Source organism: Dryobates pubescens, chromosome 9 (genome assembly GCF_014839835.1).
Source record: "Dryobates pubescens isolate bDryPub1 chromosome 9, bDryPub1.pri, whole genome shotgun sequence".
Classification (NCBI taxonomy): Eukaryota; Metazoa; Chordata; class Aves; order Piciformes; family Picidae; genus Dryobates; species Dryobates pubescens.
The window spans coordinates 23,077,241-23,096,862 of NC_071620.1; the positions used below are offsets into that span (position 1 = coordinate 23,077,241).

General features: G+C 37.7%; 1 protein-coding gene across 1 annotated transcript in view; it reads right to left on the minus strand.

Moving 5' to 3' along the window:
• SEMA5A (semaphorin 5A) overlaps positions 1 to 19,622 on the minus strand; it is a 213,407-nt gene that overhangs the window by 19,037 nt on the left and 174,748 nt on the right. Inside the window, exon 16 of the mRNA XM_009899419.2 lies at positions 4,405 to 4,630. Within this exon, the coding sequence (XP_009897721.1) occupies positions 4,405 to 4,630 (226 nt within the window). The remainder of the gene's footprint in view (positions 1 to 4,404; positions 4,631 to 19,622) is intronic.

The following is a 19,622-nucleotide window of genomic DNA, read 5'->3' on the forward strand; positions in this document are numbered from 1 at the left end:
CCAGTGAAGAGTTGTTAGTCAATCCAACTTAATTTGTCATTGAATTCAGTTCTAACTTCCATAATTCATTTAGTTGCTATCTCAGAACAACACAGTTTAGCTTCAGTAAGACTGTGGAACAGATAACATCTCAACATGTACTCCTTATGACCACAGGACATTACTAATTACCAGCTCCTGTTTCAATCTGTACTAAATTCTGAATGCATTATAGATTTCCTGTGAGTAATGCTTGGATTTAATCAATTTCTTCACTGGAGATCATAGCCACTAAAACCAGCGTTTCAGATATAACCACATCTTGCCTTCAAAAATAACTATTGGTTTAGATCAGGCATAGAGAAAGCACTGACATCTGGGAATCAGCAGAGTTTTTCAGGTGCCCTTTATCCCCTTTGAAGAATTGTGACTTTTTGTATTGGGTTTGGTTGAGATGGAGTTAGTTGTCCCCACAGCATCCCTCAGAGTACCGTGTTTTGTAGGGGTAGCTGGAAGGGCGTTGATAACACAGCAGTGTTTCAGCTACTGCTGAGCAGTGCTCACACAGCACCAAGGATGTGCTTTTCCAACATTCTCCCCCCGCAACAGTGGGATGAGAGGTGGGCAAGATCTTGGGAGGAGACAGAGTTGGGCCAGCAGACTCAAACTGACCAAAGGGGTAATCTGTAGCTCATGACATCAGCTGAGATGTAAAAGCTAAAGGAAAGAAGGAAGTGTGGTGGCATTTGTTAACAGTATTTGTCCTCTGGACCAACCTCTAAATGTACTGAAGCCCTGCTTCCCAGGAAGTAGCTGGACATCATCTGCTAATGGGAATTGGAAAAAAATATTTTTCTTTGCTCTTGCTTCCACATGTGACCTTTGCTTTTGCCTTATTAAACACATGGGCCTCTTGCCACATGGGGCTCTTGTTTTATTTTCCCTCTCCCCATCCATCTAAAAATGGGAGTGACAGAGCGGTTTTGGTGGGCACCTGCCCTCAGACAGGGTCAAAGCACCACACTTTCCTTCAGATTTTATTCTTCCTTTCCACTCCCCCCCCCCAAAAAAAAGTTAAAAAATAATTAAACAAAAAACTCTTTCAGATTGTTTGCCTAAAATTAAAAGGGTTGGCTTTGCTTAATTACTTTCTGAAGGTATTTGGGGAGCTAACCTCAGCTAACTTTAGTGACATCAGATTCAAATGTCTTCTCTGAGGTCATCACTGCTGCTTCCTTTCTATGCACCATGGAAAGAGACTGGTATTTCTGGTGGGCGATTTCTGCCCTTTATGTGAGATGCTTATCATCAGACAGATCCCTCATTCCTCAGGGGTACTAGCTGTCTTTGCAGAGTGCAATGGAGTCTAGAGTTAGGTGAGGTAAATTCAACCTAGAAAAATCAGGTAAACGTATACCTTGTGAAGTTTTTACCCATGGATCAAACACATTTTCAATACAATTCATAGTGCCTATACGTGAAATAAACCCCCAGAGAATCAGTCAGTATGTTTAATGTAGATATTCAATCTGTTTGATAAGCACACATTAAAGCCTATGGTGATATAATTTCTAGACTTTTAATGCCAGAGTTTACAGACATTTGCATTAAGATGTGCAACAATGTACACAATCTCTCTCAGTTTAGTTTAAATAGATGTCCCTTTCCTATCTAAGCACTATATGAAAACCCAGAGGCAGAGAACGAAATGTATTTCTTTCCTCTTAATCAAACTTCAAATCAGAAAAACATGAATACAGTGTGTAAATGCTATTGCTTGGTTGATTGAGTAGAAATCTTACCACACAGGAAGACCCTAGTGGGTTTCTGGCAAAAAGCTCTCTAGGCTCAGACTGCAAAGAAAGTTTGCTTTGCTAGTGCCTGACAGTGAAATGTGATCCTGTTTAACATGGCATGACTACAGGTGCACAGTGGGAGATTATAGGCAACGAGAAAATTCCTAACAAATGGCTCTGCTGCAAAGAATAGAGAACTGATTTTTACAGAACAAATCTTTGACAATGAGGTATGCCAAGCATGCTGTAGCAGTATGAATCTTCCTATAAAAGCCAGAAAATTGCTACAATTCAACATGGAGATAATGAAAAGAGGTTCACAGTATCCAGGCTCTGGTCTGATAGAAGTAAGTTATGATGTTTCCTTGCTATCTAGCCAAAAATTGTGAATATGTGCACCAAAATTCATGGTTTCCCATTCTCATGACATCCTTCTGTTCCAAAAGCTACAGTACATGACTCTTAATCCATGGACTTTCTTCCCATGCAATCAAGGAGCAGTAGAGAGGTGCTATGTTTAGAGACAGTCACTAAAGTTTCATTGGATCAGCAAATCAAAGCAGTCCTCCCGCTCCCCATAAATATTCCAATCCATACTATTCTGACATCCATAATTAGAAAATGCCTAAACAAATAGGATTAAAATAAGATGTGGCTGTAGCTGTAATAATCTCTCTTTTTCACCAGAAGCATATTGGTTAATGCAGCCACTTGGAACACCAATTGGGTTTCATCTTTCATTACAGGATAATGAAAGATGCACTGCCCAAAAAGCATCAAAGAATGAGTACACATTAATGACAAAGTTATGAGTGCACTCATTAGGAAGAATGGACAGTTGTGTAATAGTTTATGTCCTGTCAACTACTCAATATAAAGTATTTAAATATTCATTAGTTTTAGAATTAGTCAGAAAAAAAATTCTCCCAAATGAACATTTAAATTACTGTGTAACAGGGTCACTCCCTTACACTGGTCCAATGATCAATTATTTCCAAATGAAGCAAGGCAGCAAAATGCATCAGTTAAGTTACAAGACCAGCAATCCAGGAATCTGATACTCAGAAGTGAAAGAAAATTCTTCAAGCTAATTAGGCAAAGAATGCACCTGAACCTACACCCTTGTCTCTTGTATGCTGCCTGATCAGTCTATGTAACAGAACATTGGCACTGTTACTTTTGACTAAATTCTGTAAGAAAGAGTTTGCTTATGCATCCAGCACCAGAACAAGAGGTATGATCATGACTTCAGAGCTGAGAAAGGTGTCTCCCTGCTTAATTTTCTTGCAGCAATATGATCTTGGACAAACTGTCTCTTGCATTGGCCTGTCTGACTAACCTGGTCCCAACTAGTGTATTGGCTTTCATGTACTCCATTCTTAAGTGCCAATATCTCAGCTGTCAGTCAAGAATACACTTAGATTCCTCTGTAGGTCTACACCTAGATGGTATACTTCTGTGCTGTCTGCTGGGAGACCTTTATTGTGCCCAGTTAGTACTTCAAGGGGCAAGAAAGATAGGGACAAACTTTTAGCAAGCTCTGTGGCAACAGGACAAGGGGTGATAGTCCTACACCAATCCTAGCAGAGCAAATTCTTTGCTACATGCTAGTTTGAAAACTGATTTGGATAAAAAGAGAAGAATAGCAGAAACATTTGTTACAAGAGTTGCTCCACAGAGAAATCTGCCTTAGAGACAGATTACCTGAAATGGGAATGACATAGACATAAACTTTTATAATAGAAATTATCCAGTTCATAAACTCATTATTTAGTTAAACACCTTTAAGTATCTTAACAGTTGCTGCTTTAGAATTACTGAGCAAAAAGTTCTTGTCACCACCAATAAAACATATTTTAGCCAAATATTTATCAAGCTCTCTTCCAGTAAAAACCTGAGGGAGTAGTATAGAATCATAGAATCAATCAATTAGGTAGGAAAAGACCTCAGAGATCATCATGTCAAACCTGTCACCCAACACCTCCTGACTACTAAACCACCATGTCAAGTGCCACGTCTAATCCCCTCTTGAACACCTCCAGGGATGGTGACTCCACCACTGCCCTGGGTAGGACATTCCAATGGCCAACAACTCTTTCTGTGAAGAACTTTCTCCTCACCTCAAGCCTAAACCTCCCCTGGTGCAGCTTGAGACTGTGTCCTCTTGTTCTGGCGCTGGTTGCCTGGGAGAAGAGACCAACCCCCTCCTGGCTACAACCTCCCTTCAGGTAGTTGTAGAGAGCAATAAGGTCTCCCCTGAGCCTCCTCTTCTCCAGGCTAAACAACCCCAGCTCCCTTAGCCTCTCCTCATAGGGTTTGTGATTGAGACCTCTCAGTAGACTCCTCCAAGAACTGGGCTGCCATGTTATGACTCAAATTATTTTAAAGACTGTTAAATAACCTGACAAATCTCATTATCAGTGGCAAAAGACACCTGATCACTGTGTGATGAATGTATGTCCAGAAGAAATACCAGGTAGATTCTTGTTGTGACCACTACATCCTCATTTTCATTATCACTTCTGTTACACAGCACACTGATAAGCAAACACTTTCGCTGTGCTGAAAATGGAACTGCAGAAACCTGGCTAGCATGGAGGCATTTTGCAGCCACTTTAGCTTTGCTTACCATCTGTTGAGCATCCACTGGTGCCATCACTCGAACAATAACGCATTTCAATCCTCTGCCTCCCCACTTCTAACAAATTTGGGTCAGGCAAACGTGCCTTGCAGGTGTATCGGAAACGTTGTTCATAGTGGCCACCATTGTCTGAAATATTGACTGGGGTCCAAGGTGTCCATGGAGTTGTCTTTTTTAACTCTGGACAGGTATTGGTGTTACAAGGCTGATATTCCTGAAAGAAAATGGCCATAATGAACATAATCATTAAATATCACTTTAAAAGAAAAGCAACAAACCCTCAATACCAAAAAGCAAACCAATGAAAAAGCCTCTTTTTTCCAGAATTTCCCAGAGCAGTTATCATGAATAAACTTTTAACTCCAGTCTCAAAAGTGGTTTTTTTTCTGCTTCTATGCAAGCAGAGTTTTACACTGCCAAAAGCAATAATATACCAATATAAATAAGATTTATTACATCCATGAAACCACTAAGCCGAATGCTATAAATACCATGATAAAGAGCATGCTTTATAAATTAATAGTCCCAAATAATGTGTAACAAAATATGTTAAAGCTTTTAATTAAGAGGAATTCTGATAGACTGCAGGTAGAAGACACAACCCAGCAAACAGTTCCTTGGTAAAATCTAGTGGCATAAAAATATCAAAACACTGTACATTTTGTGTATTGTCTACATATTAAAAGAGGACAAGGGACAAAAAATGTTTTCTACAACAGAATCTGTCTCCCTGAGGTGCATGTTAGCCATAGCTCCAACACTTCTAAACCCAGAATCAGAAGGAAATTCCCCATAGACAGATATGAACCGAAGGGAACAGACCACACCTAAGAAACACATACAGAACTGTTAAGTATTCTCAAGCCTCACAATATAGGTCTTCTGAGAGGTATTGTCAAGTCCTGTAGGTCCTGTCAGTTCATTTCCCCGAGTACAATATGTTTCATTTAATGAAAATGCTTTGTAAATTATATAGATGAAATGAAACAACCATTAAATACCAGAATGAATTCAGAGTGAAGGACAAAAAGAAATAGGCATCAGTGGGACAATTTTTAAATGATCTCTCTGCCTCTGGCATCTTAGAGAGATACCCAGGAAAGGGTATCTCAAGAAAAGGAGCCTAATAAAGTATGTAGTTCTAATGAATGCTAAAAAATGGTTTTATCACTTAGTACAATTTCCTGCTTCCATAACCCCTACCTTAGCTGATACAACCATGTTCAAACAAGCAACAGATTATCTGCTTCTCTCTTTCCCATGGTGACAATTGCCTTTTTATATGTCTTGCTTTCACTGGGAGAGAATTCTAGGCCAGCCAAAGTCTGCAAGCCATCAGTAGTTTTTAATCTCCCAGGGTAGCTGACATGAGTTGGCTCACAGATAAGGCCAGGCTGGATGTGGCTCTGAGCAACCTGATGTAGTGTGAGGGGTCCCTGCCCATGGCAGAGGGGTTGGAACTAGAGGATTCTTGAGGTTCCTTCCAACCGTAACAATTCTATGATTCTATGATCCTACACTATGAGCATTATGCTCATTGTAAAGAGGGAAGCTTGCTGAGGATAGGAGAGCTATCTGCTTGGACCCCTCCTCTTCCTTCTCCTGGTTCTCTTTGTCCCTGAAGAAGCTTGCTTATATTTCTGCTCCCAAGGGCTGTCTTCCCATTTATTGTGAGCACTACACATTTTCTGGACTTGGTATCACTTAGTACACCTTATATTGGCATCAGTATTAGTTTTGCTTTTCATTAAATTCATGTATTAATGTATCCAATTAGGCTGAAAGCAATTGCTCTCAACTTGTATTTTAGTGTAAAGGCTGTGTTGCTATTTCACATCTAAAAGAAGCTTCTTTGTCAGAAATCTTTTCTGATTTTCCCATATCTTAGTGTTGGAAAGAAAAATATTCCCCAGAAAACCCTGCCCCACTGAACATGGAAAGGCACTGGAGAACTTAGCACTGTGTTCAAGACTCCCAGTGCTTGAGGCCAAGCAGAATTGTGACAAACTTTCTGGTTGCATAGTTTTGTGGTACTTCAGGCAAGAAAGATCTTTTAGTCCAAAGACTTCAGCTGGACTACTGTTCACTACTCCAAGCTATGTGAAGTCCTTTCCTACCTTAAAACCTGGTGATCACTACAATGGTGACCACACGAGTTATATTCAGGGACCATCCCTTTAGAGCACAGAGGACTGAATCAACCTTCCTGGGATCTGAGTTTCAACCTTGAATGTTTCTGGATCAGAAGACAGCAAAGAACAAGAAACCTGGTCCTGTGAACGTCAGAGCAAGCAAATTTTTCATGACTCCTTGAGGCAGCTATTTAAATCATGTATGTTTTAGACTGAGGACTTGAAGAGATACAATTGTTCTGGCAGCACATGAATTGTAAAAATGACATAATAAAATTAACAGATCCCAACAACAGCCAGAACCACACTGCTTGCTATCCCAACTGGCTCCTCACTTCCAACATTCCATCAGCTGGATTACAGTGCTTGTTAGAAAGAGCACTGTCTTTCCCTCTCTGTTTTTTTAACTGATGTTTATCACTGGTAAGTCTATCATCTCCCCACATCAGCTGTTCCACTATTTAGTAATTCTCAAAGATAACAAATTGCAAGTTAAGTCAAAGCTGCATTTCCCCCTCAATGTAATTTTCCAGTCACTGACTTTTTCTATGCCTTTATTGACACTGAATGTGTTGCTTGTCCAGTACCTACAATTTTTTTATGCTCAAGTACTCATACATAATGATAAACTAAGCTGAACTTCTTAAAGCTACCTAAGATTTAAAACCTAATCTCCAAGTCCTGTGTATTTCTATGTCTTCCTTCTGTCCCATTTCCTTATTTTCCTTAAAGACTGGATGCCAAAATTTGATTTGGTACTCTAGAAGCAGTCTTATCAATATATCATGGAAAAAAATCATGAGCCTGTTCCTCTTGTCAGTCTGACTCTAATGCATACATTAGAGCTTCTTCCTTCTACAACATTGCACAAAGAGGTTAAGTAGAACCAATTATCTTTGATAACCTACCCTTCTCTAAATCACAGCTTTACAACTACATATCATTTCCTATCCCACACAAGAGGCTATTGGTTAGCAATTTTAAAATGCATTTTATTAACTTCTACAATTATCTAGCATATTATTTGCTACATCAATGATTTCTGTCATGGTCCAGATTTACTGAAGATGTTTTACATCATTTTCTAGACTGTTAAGAAAAATGTTAAGTGCTACTGACCCAAGAACTAATTCCAGACAGACCCTGCTAGACACATCCCAGTCACTTATATGTCAATTAACACCACATTTTTCAATTTGTCAGTGAGCCAACATTTAATCCATTTAACATTTGCAATATATTTCAGCTGTATAGACTAAAGTATTTTCTGCTGCAAAGTCAAGTATCTCGGAAAAATGCAGTGACAGTCTGGGAGAAGTGCTGTATCACTTTCAAACACCTTGAAGCACAACCTCTTTTCTAGTAGTGTGTAAGCAGTTTGATCAGTATATTAGCTACTACAATGTGTTTTTCAATATAGTCACAATGATCTAAAAGTTTCAGTTCCTCATTTGCAGCTGATTTTTTTGTACTGATATTTGTCAATCAAAAATAAAAGCTGCTAGAAATGTGAGGTCTTTCTTTACTGGATGTAACATAGACAGCTGAGGGTCACATAAAGCAGAATGTATGAGATATGTAATGAACCCTTTGTCAAACAAAAACAGACCACAAGGGAAGAGGTTAATTTAGTGACAGTGTAATGAATGCTGCTTGGCTAACAAAAATCTGTCACTAACACATCAGCTCACTCATTTTAAGGAAGGCAGGCTACCAGTAATCAGGATGCTTCAGGATGTCCCTCCATACACCCTAACGGAGGGTATATGCATATATTGTACAGGAGCAAAAAAAAGACATGATTCATGATTTTATGATTCTGTAATTCATAAATGGAATGGTGTAGTGTGTAACCTGGGACATGACAGGGGTGTAAGATAAAAGAAGTTGGGTCTGTCAGATATCTCCCAAGCTTTCAGTTTGTTTTAGTGGTAAGTAATTAAAGGAGTGGATAGGTCTCATATGCAGTCAAAGCAAAGTTCAAAATTAATCTAACAGTGTTACAAAACTCAGGAGAAAAATAGTTCCTTGTTTACACATCAAAATATAAGTTCCCTGAAGGACTCATACACCCTCCTCCTGTCCAAGAATCAAAAGATAGATAACATTTATCTTGCAGTGGCTGATAAAATATATTCAGGGAAATCCCTAACTGAACTTTAAAAAAATAAATGGTTCATTTATTTTCATTACAGAAATGTAAATACTTATCCATTTAGAAAAGCATTTTCAAATTGGAACAAATGAAAGACAAATAAGTGCATGATCATGTCTCTATTTATTTCCATAGTTTTAAAAAGCCAGGTTCTTCAACAAAATACTAATAGGTATACCATACTTGATTGCAATTTTTTATGCATTTTCTGCAGTCAAGACCAGGGGACTGCAAGCATGCCACCCTTACCACACTGCTAAGGCAGGAATGCGCCTCAAGTTACAGTTGCCATGAGAATTTGAACTGTAAAATGGACCCCCTCCCACCCCCCATTCTCAGTTCTTAATATTGGACAACATTCTATGTTCTTAATGATGGAGAACACCTCAAAAACAGTCAAAGAACTGACCAGTGGTACTCAGTTTTCAAGCTAAGAATGAAGTATACTTAAAATGCAATGTGTTTCAGTGAAATGCATTTGAATTTTGGTTATTTCTGGCACTTGCCTGCATGTCCAGTTCAGAAATCAGTGTCTTGCAGGCTGAAATTTGAGACTGTTTTTACTGGACATTCATCTCACTTCCAGGAATATGTTTCATGCCCACAAGCAGGATTAATATTCTGTTTGATCACCCAGTTCCTTTTTGAATATGGATTTACTTTGAAGACTAGTCTTCTCTTACTAAGTTAACAATAGATTTTATTTTGATGAATGATACCTTCTACATTTTACCCACAATGACATAAGCCATCTGGGAATTACTCTGATCCTTTCACTCATGGGGCACTGAAGATACTGAATGCATTATCAACAGTTAAGAAAAAAAGCAGTACCTCTAAAAATGCATGGATTAAGTGGAAAATTCCTCCTCTAATTCCTCTATCACTTTTACTCTAGCCATGGTCTATAAAACATGTGACAAAATGGACAAGTTGTGCAATGTGCTCTGAAGGATCACATATTCAGCTACATGTAAGAACACAGTGAATAGGTTTCCCCTAACTTAGGGTTTTTTTAGGTAATGAATTTTTACCACATTCATGCAATTAGTTATTTTTCTGCATTTCTGTACTAATTCTAAGTGTCACACTTAAGCAGTTTTGTCTGTAATGTAATAGGGACTTGCCACTAATTAGGAGTCAAAGATGCTTAATTGCCAGCTTTAAATTGATAAATATTTGATATATATTTATTTGAGGGCCTGGGCCAACGATAAATGTGCAGGCCACCAAAATATTTATATTGACTTAAAAGAACACTGAATAGGGGAAGGAGTCCCACTAGTAGAGGAAGCTTATTATGTTGGTTATGCACTATCATTACTGAGAGTATGCACCACCCTTCTGCTGCAAATTACTGTTTTGCAGTTAAACTACTGTTTGGGAGGGAGGTGTTCAGTGTTCATTTGCTTGAGCTCAGTCAGGAATTGTACTGCAAAATACCCCCTTAGCCATGGTTTCATATGCGACACTATGATCTGGCACAACATAAACATGCCTCCTGTTCTAGCAGCTCCATTGTGGGGTCGGATGAGAAGCTGGGGACATCACCACTTGAACCATCTAAAATTTGATGAGCCCAAGGATGCCTGTCAGTGGACTATGGATTCAGTTATTTTTTGCCCTGACCATGTTGTTTAGACTGCTGTAAAGCCTGCACAAAAGAAGTATACTGCTGAGCTGGTGAAAACAGAACCCACAGGATCATAAATAATCAAGGCTGTAAAGCCAGATTGTCCAACTATAAACGACACAATGGACCTACCAAGACTAACTCAAAAGTGAGTTTATCTAAGCAGGTACTACATTGCCATGTAGTGGTATAGAATTCCAAATCTAAGCAACAACATGAGAAGTAGATGGCAAAATATAAGTATCAGTAAAGGTAAATAATGTGTTACTTGTACACAGAACAAAATTAGTTTTTTTAGCACTTAAAATAGCATTTTAAATTAGTGTTTAAACCTCAGCTTCAAAATCTACTTTTAAACATTTATTCTAAAGACAAGAAATTCAACTCTACCTTTAAAATTAAGAATGCACTAGTTGACATTTGAAAAGACCAAGGAAAGAAAAGTAGCTTCCTCTGAGCTGTGATTTTACTAACTCGATCACTTAGTACTTCAGAAGTGGGGAAAAGGGGTTTGTTCAAAATTCCACCTTGAGCAGTCTGATCAGCTCACTGGAAATGAGTGGATTGCTGCAACTTAGTTATCAGGCAACCAGGCCATGCTAGCAATCTGTACATATGGCTTTCTTCACTACAGGCACAAATGCTGGAGTGAAAGAAGTTGGATTAAGTCAGATGGAAAGAGTGATTTACTTTGCTGTAATAACTCAATTGTTTGCAATTAGCTTCACATATTCTTACTAAGAAGCTTAAAGGTTTTCACATAGGCTTTATAATTCCTGACAAAAATCTTTTAAATTGCTGAAATAGTTGTTATTAACTTAAAATGTATTCTTTACAATTGCTGGAAATCATAGCAATCCAAGCATTTATTAACTGAGAATAATAATGTTAGAAGATAATCCTATAGTCAAAAAGGCTTGAAAAGGCTGTCAAATCATCAGTTTTAGAGAGTGCTGCTTTGTAATGACTGCAAATGTGTTATCACACATAAAGTACCTTAATTTCTGTCTGCAGCTTAAGTTTTCCTTCATGTAGGCTTCTAGAAACACAATGAGAGCTATATTCTTGTTGTAAAAGTTGATCCAAAACAATACATGTTTTAATGCCAGGAGGAAACCCGGGACTTGAGTTTTCACAGGCAACACTATAGTTATTTGGCTACTTTGTGACCTGGAAAGAATTTGATCCTCAGATTTGTGATTCTTAGATTCACCCATTGCTAGCTATGATGACTGTCAACTCAGCAAAATCTCCTGAACTGCAAACAGGTTTCAGCTCAGTTTGTCTACCACCATGTATTGTCTAGCTCCACAGGTTCAAATAGTTCATTACTGCAGAAAATGTAAAGGAGAAGAAAGTAAAAGCTGCAAAGTCTGTAATCATGGAGTTGAGGATAAGGATCCCAGGTGGTACTCCTAACGAAAAAAAAGGCTCATTAATTCCTCTCACAAAGCAGATCTGGAAATTTGCATACTAAAGATGCATTAACTTCCATAATATTCTGATTTAGTAAATCAACTGTGTGAAAAGCCAGCCAACAAATAATGCAGAAAAATTAAATGTTTACTACTATTTCATATCCAGCCATAGCACACATTTTCAGATTCTTATTCATTTATTGATTGTGATTTATTACATCATATGTGTAGCCTTGTATTAAATTTAGTACTTTCATCAGCCCATAGATCATCATTAATCTTGTTTTCCACAATTACACAATCTTTTAGGTTCAGGTGAACTTTCATATTTATGCTTGAAACTTGAGGGCAAAAATACAACTACTAATCAGCAGTACATCAAAGCAGACCTAAGACTATGAAATAATTAACTACTTGTGAAGTCATTTTGAAAACAAGCACTCAATCGAAGCATGGGTTTGATGGTTTTCCCTCCTGCCCCATTATTAATTTTAAAGAGGTATGAAATGTGTTTTTATACAAACAAACAGAAAAAAAACCCACACCAAAATTTGAGGAAGATATGGTTGGAAAGAGCTGAAGTTTGCTTTTGCTCTGAAAATATGATTATTATAATATTCTTACTTTATTTTTCATTTCACAGAATGACTTAAATCACTGGGGAAAACATTCCTGTAACTTCACCACTCCTGAGATAACACTCCAAATGTCAGAGCGCTTGCTCAATGACAAATGTGTAAGTGATGGAAATGGTAGACACTAAATGGATGAGAAGCCACCAATTTTAATTCAGATTTGTCAGTCCAAACCCAGGAACTGCAGTGAAAAGCAAAAGTGCTTGTTGAAATGCATCAAACTGTGCAAGTATTTAAATCAATTGAAAATAGATTTACCCACAGAAATGGGAGACATTCAAAGATTTGGATTGTCTGCCTCTTCTGATGAGGGTGCAGAAATAGCAGGCTCTTCACTTCTGAAGATGAAGCCACTTAGTGATCTGTGTATGGATTTGGAAGCTTAATGAAGGTGGCAAAATATGGTTGCCAGAGATGTCTTCAGCAGCAGATGGATTGCTGTCATCTCCAGAAATGCAAATATTATGAATCTCCTGTTAGCTACTAGGAGGGAAGTCAAGAATGCTAAGCTGATAGGTATAACCATGTCTTCCTAGTTCAAATGCCATACTTCTATAGATGAGTTGTTTACAAATCAAACACAACCCCATGCCCCCTAATTCCTTTAAAGCAAAATTTTCCTCTTTTTAGATGCTGAAAGAGTGGACAACACCTGTGGAACACAGGCATAGCAGATAGGTTAAAATAAAAATAATTCTGCTATAAACCTATTTTTTCAGGGTTTGATCCAGGGACACTGAAGCAAACAGTAGTATAACTGAACTGAAGATGCACTTAACCATCATTTATTACTTTATCACACCACAGGCATCTGCCTTGCCCCAGGGCAGAAGTTAAAGCAGAGCTGACAGACGTGAAAATCTGCTCATATCCAAATCACTGCTGCTACCATAGAAAGTATAAACACAAACCTATCTCCACTTACAGTTTGTAATCACTTGAACAAGGAAGCACAGCCACCAAGATGCCAACACTTCAACTTGTTAAATGGCCATGGCAAGTGTAACTCATCTGTCAGTGTCCCAGGCTATGTGGGTAAGATTTTACACGTTGCAGAAACACAGAAAAAGCTATATGAAAAATATGCCTCTTCTTGTGATAACAAGTGCAAATTTAGATGGGCTCACAGGATTGTGCTTAACATCAGTTCAGTAAATGAAACTGTACAGGCAAATATAAATACACAATTGTCTTTAATTTTCTCATGAGCAGATCTAATTCTCAAAGGTCATACCCCTAAACAATAGGATTCAATTGCTCAAATGTAGGTCTTTGTTGCCATTTAAAATGCTGTGGATTATCTCACCTAGCTTCCAAATTGCTCTAAAAAGCACATGGGGCTGTCACACAGCCTCTGACGTGTCTTCCACTTTCATTCAGCTGGTCCAGATTCCCTATGGCTTCTTCAAAACCACATGTATCTCTAGGCAAACATGCATTCTGTCCTTGAATCCACCAATGGAGCCTGGCATTTTTCAGAATCATGTCAGAAATTAATTGCCTGTGGATTTGTTTCACATTTTCTATTTAATTCGTGGCAATCTAAAAAACTGTGTATAAATCAATTTCTGTAACACTCTTCATTTTTAGCTTTCATAATATTATTTGCTTTATATAAAATTTATTTACAAGGGCTTTAATCTGTCTACATTGTATTTTTGGAACTCTGTGGTTGCAACTAAAATGTTGTTTGTTTTTTTTAATCTCCAGCCAATTCCTTGTAAGACAGATGTTTTTGGAAAAGAAAAAGTACTAATTAGATAATGGTTTCATATTGTGCTCTATTTACAGTATGAGGAAGAAGGCAGAGGAATAGCTGTGTTCTTCCTTTGCATCCCCTCAAATATGAACTATTCTGTAGTTGGCATGACCCTAGTATAAATCAGATCAAGTTTTAATTGACAATAGTTTTTCTGCTCAGAACTGCTGAAGTCTATGCTCTGCTGCTCTGGGGAAATTCCTTAGGAAAGGATTAAAGCCCTTTTATTTTATACATTATTGGAAGACTTGGCCAAAAGGCTAAGCACTACATAAGGGAAAGGTGGCAGTGTTAAAGACATTCAAGCCAGAAGATTAATGAAGATAAAAAGAGGAGGAAGTGATTATGGATGCTACAAAAATAGGAAAGAAAATAGTGTGGCAATGAAAATAAACTGACAAGTAACAGAGAGTTACTCCCTGGTAAAATTAAATCAAAGCACATTTCAAATGGAGCATTTAGCATTTTATGAGTTTCAATAAGCTGAATGTATAACATCTTTTCTTAACCCAATACTCATAAGAACTTTTCTACTTAATGCACACATATGATCCTTAGATTCTTTTTATATTCAGGTATGCTTTTCTTAGTCTTGTCTCAAACCAGATTTCTGCATGCCAGCTATGCCTCACTTTTAATCACATAATTCATGTAACCTCATTAGCAAGAGGAAGAAAAAAAGATGAACAAGGATTGATTTACACTGCAGTGACCAAATTGGGCAGGGAAAAAAAAAAGTCTTTGAATATGTCATCTACTAAAATTATTCTTTTCAACAAACCAGAAAAGGGGGACAAACAGCTACAAGTTATGAGAGCTGAGTTACGTGCCAGAAACTGGAAAATGTGACAGTAGTCCATGCCTTCAGGATGCTGAAGCTGCAGACTGCCACTGGGTAGTGGTGTTGTGTTGGCTGATCAAAGCAGTATGTAAATCCACATTAAATTATTGGAAAAGCAAAGGCAGAGTAATACACAATGTCCTATTTCAGAAGTTCCTAGGAATGTGAATTGATCTTACTGCCAGTAACAGTGTAAACATGGCTGGAATAGATAAGTCAAACTCACGGGACTGAATTTTGGCTCAGGGTTAGGATGGATACCCTGAACTTAGGGTGTGAGATTTTGTAAAACAGGCTTCATTTTGACAGCTCAGTAAGCATACCATCAGATTTTTGGCATTTTCACACCAATAACATTAGTAACTGGAAAATAAGAGTGTTAGGTATAGACTGCAGTTATAATTTGGTTTTGTGGTTGTTGGTTTTGTTGTTGTTGTTGTTTGCTGTTGTTTTAAGTAGGAAAATAATCAGAATTGTTTTATATTCACATTATGTTTTTAAATAAAACAAAAGTCTGAAGGCACGTTTGCTGAGCATTATACTATTGGAGCTGGCTGATTCCAGAATCTTGTCCTGCAGGATGAAGCTCATGGAAGTTCTGTTTGGGGAATGCAAGGAAGGGATGCAAAGGTAGCTCAAAGTTGCACATATGGAAAAGGAAAATCATAGTAAAAGATTTTTTTGTTGTTGTTGATTGGTTGGTTTTGTTTTTTTCCCTTGAACAGCCTTTTGTCTTTCCACTGAACCAAGAAACTCAGAGAAATTTGTGACCAAACCACAGAACTTCTGGGCAAGTCTTCTAGATGTCTAAAGAAAAGGCAACACTGGTAACAGCAGTAAAGGCAGAAAATGGCCCAGAGTAGGTAGGACAGACAGTCTGCTTAATTTTTAATTTTTCCTTAAGAATCGTGAGAAAATAATTCTTAAAGGGGAAGTGGGGAGGGACTAAAAAGCAGATAATAAATAAAAGATAATGACAGTGAACTGAGTTTGCACATCCATCAACAGATGTTAATAGGACTACATAAAAGCAGTGATAGATAAACAAGAAAATGCAAGTGGCAAGAATTTTGGGATGAAAGTGTAAGGATGCAAGAAGTCAACTGGATCCTAAGGGAGAGGGAAGAATGAAGATGACAGAATATAATTTTCCACAGTATTTCCTTTGCAGAATGAAATTCTCATGAAGTTTTAAAGGGAAGGCTCCTTTTAAAAAGAGGGGGCTTAATGCCAGCTAATTCACCTGTTGACACTGTCACAGTTTTTAAGGAAACACAAGAAATGGCCTGTCTTTTAGTTCTGTAATTCAAAAATGTGTATAATCTTGGACTTAGTTTTGGTCACAGATTCTAGGACATCTTCAGACAGTGGCTTCTCAGCAAGCTGCAGGTGTTTCAGTAAATATTTTAGTAGCACTGGTGAGGTATAGAAGATGAGGCCCACATGCTGTGCAGTTAATTCTTGGTTTATGAAAGCAATCACTTTGAAGACTTTGAATGATACATAAACTCTCTGTGATAATGAATCCTAACAGTACATGAAACCTATGAGATTCAACCCTAGTATTTGTGTGTCAGTAGCAAGGTATTACAGGACGTGGCACTTGGTGCCATGGTTCAGTAGTCATGAGGTGTTGGGTGGCAGGTTGGACTTGATGATCTTTGAGGTCTTTTCCAACCTTATTGATTCTATGATTCTATTATGCCACTTCTGACAAAGAGCGAGCAAATGTGGGCTTTTCTGTCATCAAAGGCTGAGATATGAATACACAACAGTTGCATTCGATCAAGGGAATTACCTACTAATCAGCAGTTAAATAAGAATGGATAGCCTTCCCCTACCAGGAACAAAAATCCAGATGCTTTTTAGTTGCCCATGGGATAAGACTACTGGGCAGCACTACGAATGAGCTCATCACACAAGCAATTTATCCCAGTGGATATGAAAACAGAATTTCAAACCAAGGTCACTCTAGCAATCCCTATCAGAAATGAGATTTCTGAAATCTTGAAGTGAATGCTAAGAGATTCCAATACAGAAAATCCAACATCTACTTTGTTCATGGGTATAGTAAATACCATAAAACCTTCTGAGAAGCCCTTTGTGCATTCCAGTACAGATGGTATATCAGAAATTTAATCATAACTAAACCACTAACCTGCTCTTTAGTTTTGTAGTTCAGTAAATAGGGAGTAACTGCTGTTGGTAACAAGACATAGGGTTTGCATCAAGCTAACAAGACTTTCAGTCCTTCCAGGCTTTGCCTGTGCTTATTTTGGTCTGCTTCAAGATTTGTTGTTGTCTGCTATAGCATTGTCTAATTACCAGATCTCTGTTATCTACTTCGTTTTAGCTTTTCACCAGCTCTGTAAAATTGCCTGATGTGATGTCTATAGCAATATATATTCTGTAACTGACAGGCATTTGTAATGTAGTTATTGCAAATACAATGACCTATTAGACCCTTTTAATGAAACACGGCATAGTGGAGTATCAGACGCTTTGAAAGAGCCCATGGAGGACAGCAGCTGAAGCCAGGGGCCACAAACAACTCACTGATGGCCGATTACTGGTCATCACAGGAATGCAACCTCGGGAGCAAGGTAAGTCAAGTGACTCTTACGAAGCCTTAAGGGTAGCAAAGAGAACAGAGAACTAGCATCCAACATATGTAAAACAGTATGGACTTGGCAGTATGGACTTGGAGCACAATGAATAATAAGCAAGATGTAGGGCCTGTTAGCAAATATTAAAAAGATCCTAACCACAGAAAGTGATAATCAGAAAGAAATGACCAACATTAGTGTCATAGTTCTGGCCCAGGACTTAGGATACTCACCAGCTGCAAACCTCCCCCCTGCCCCTCAGACTGAAACTACAACTTCACACATATAGGGATAGTAGGAGCACAAGCCTTACATCAGAGGAAAGGGGAGACTATGAAGCTTGTACATTTATATTACCTACATGCAGTTTAAACTATTTGATAAGCCTGTTACGACTTATAATCATTAAGGCTTTAATTAGGCTAAATCTTTGGCTTTGCACGAAAGGCTTATTGTTTTCCCATGTAGCAGGATTATGGGTGTTAATAAATTGGTGGAAGTCCAAACAATCTATTCATTAACTTGATTGCAAAACAAATTCTCATCCATTACTGCATAGTTAAGGGTATTTTAAAATTTGCATGGGCAAATTTAATTCTGTTATTGTTGTTACAGCATGTATTGGGAATGCTTGACTTTGCAACTTCATAATTTCTTTAAATCTCAATAATAATTATGATTCTTTGCCATTATAGTGATGAAGGCTTTGTCATTGTAAATGAAGTTATATTGAACTAATATACCACCACTACCTTTAAATTCAGAATGTGAGATTAAATGAGAAAATGTGAAACAAAACTCCTGACATTGTTAGACAAAATAAATCTTGAGAGTCCTACACGCTTATGTCTTGGATCAAAATATACATGGACAGAGAGCTAAATCTAAACATTTCTTGAAAGCATCCCAAATTCATAAATGATATTTATGCTAAGGGGTGGGGAGGTGAGAGGGAAAAATTAAGCTTGAGAAAAGTATTAATAATTCTGTGCATTAATAATATAATGAACCTGAACTGATAATGATATTGCTTAGTTTTCTGTTTGATGTCTGTTCTTTATGGAGGTGCTTCAAGTAGTGAATACCAGTGTCATAGATAATTTTAAAGAGATGTAGAAGGACCCCAAATACAGAACGAAGAAATGCAAAGCATTCTTTTCAGCTCACTGGAGAAAAAGAACTGTAGTGCATTCTTCTGTTCAGAACAATGCAGAAAAGACTTTGTAGATGATTTTCTTTTATTTTCAAATGAATCTATTCAGAATGATATTTAAAAAAAAGTCTTAAGTCTCCATATAAGAGACAACCAATGTTTAGTTCAGAGATTTAAAGATGCCCTTTGGAAGAACCATCAGGAAGATCTAGTGACTATTATCCTGACCTCTTGGCTTTTTCTCTGTAATGAAACTGTCCTCCATATTTAAGCTGTCTTTGTTATCATGCGCTATCAGCAGAGACCTATGAACATCTTGGCCCCCCTGGCTGCAATTATACTGTAATTATACACATCTAATAGAGAGAATGCAGACAGTACTGTAAAATAGAAAACTCTTTAGAATGGTGACCTACGACAAATCCAAAGAGAACTACTCAAAAGGTTTAAAATTTGTTTCTGAGTATTTGGAGGCTTTCATAAAGGTCTAGGAGTTATTGCAAGGCAGAGACTGGCATTTTAATTTTTTTGTTTCTTTATTTTGTTTTTCCACAGGGCTTCCAGCTTTGATTTTCATACCATTTTCAGAGAGCAGTCAAACCCAGTCTGAGATTTTAATACTGGAATGAAGAAAATGGCAGATGGGAATACTCATTAACACCAAGTCAAAGGGAATATTATAAATCCTAAAGTAAGGAATAAAATTGAGGTCTGAATCTCATCTGTAGGCAGCCAGCCTTTAACCTTTATATTAGCAGGTGAGGGACAGCAAATTCCTCTCTAGCACTTCTCAGTACAATCCTATCAACAGGTTCATTAGCAGTGAGTGAAAAATAGCTTCCTGTTTCATCTATTTATTTTTTTTTTCATTTTT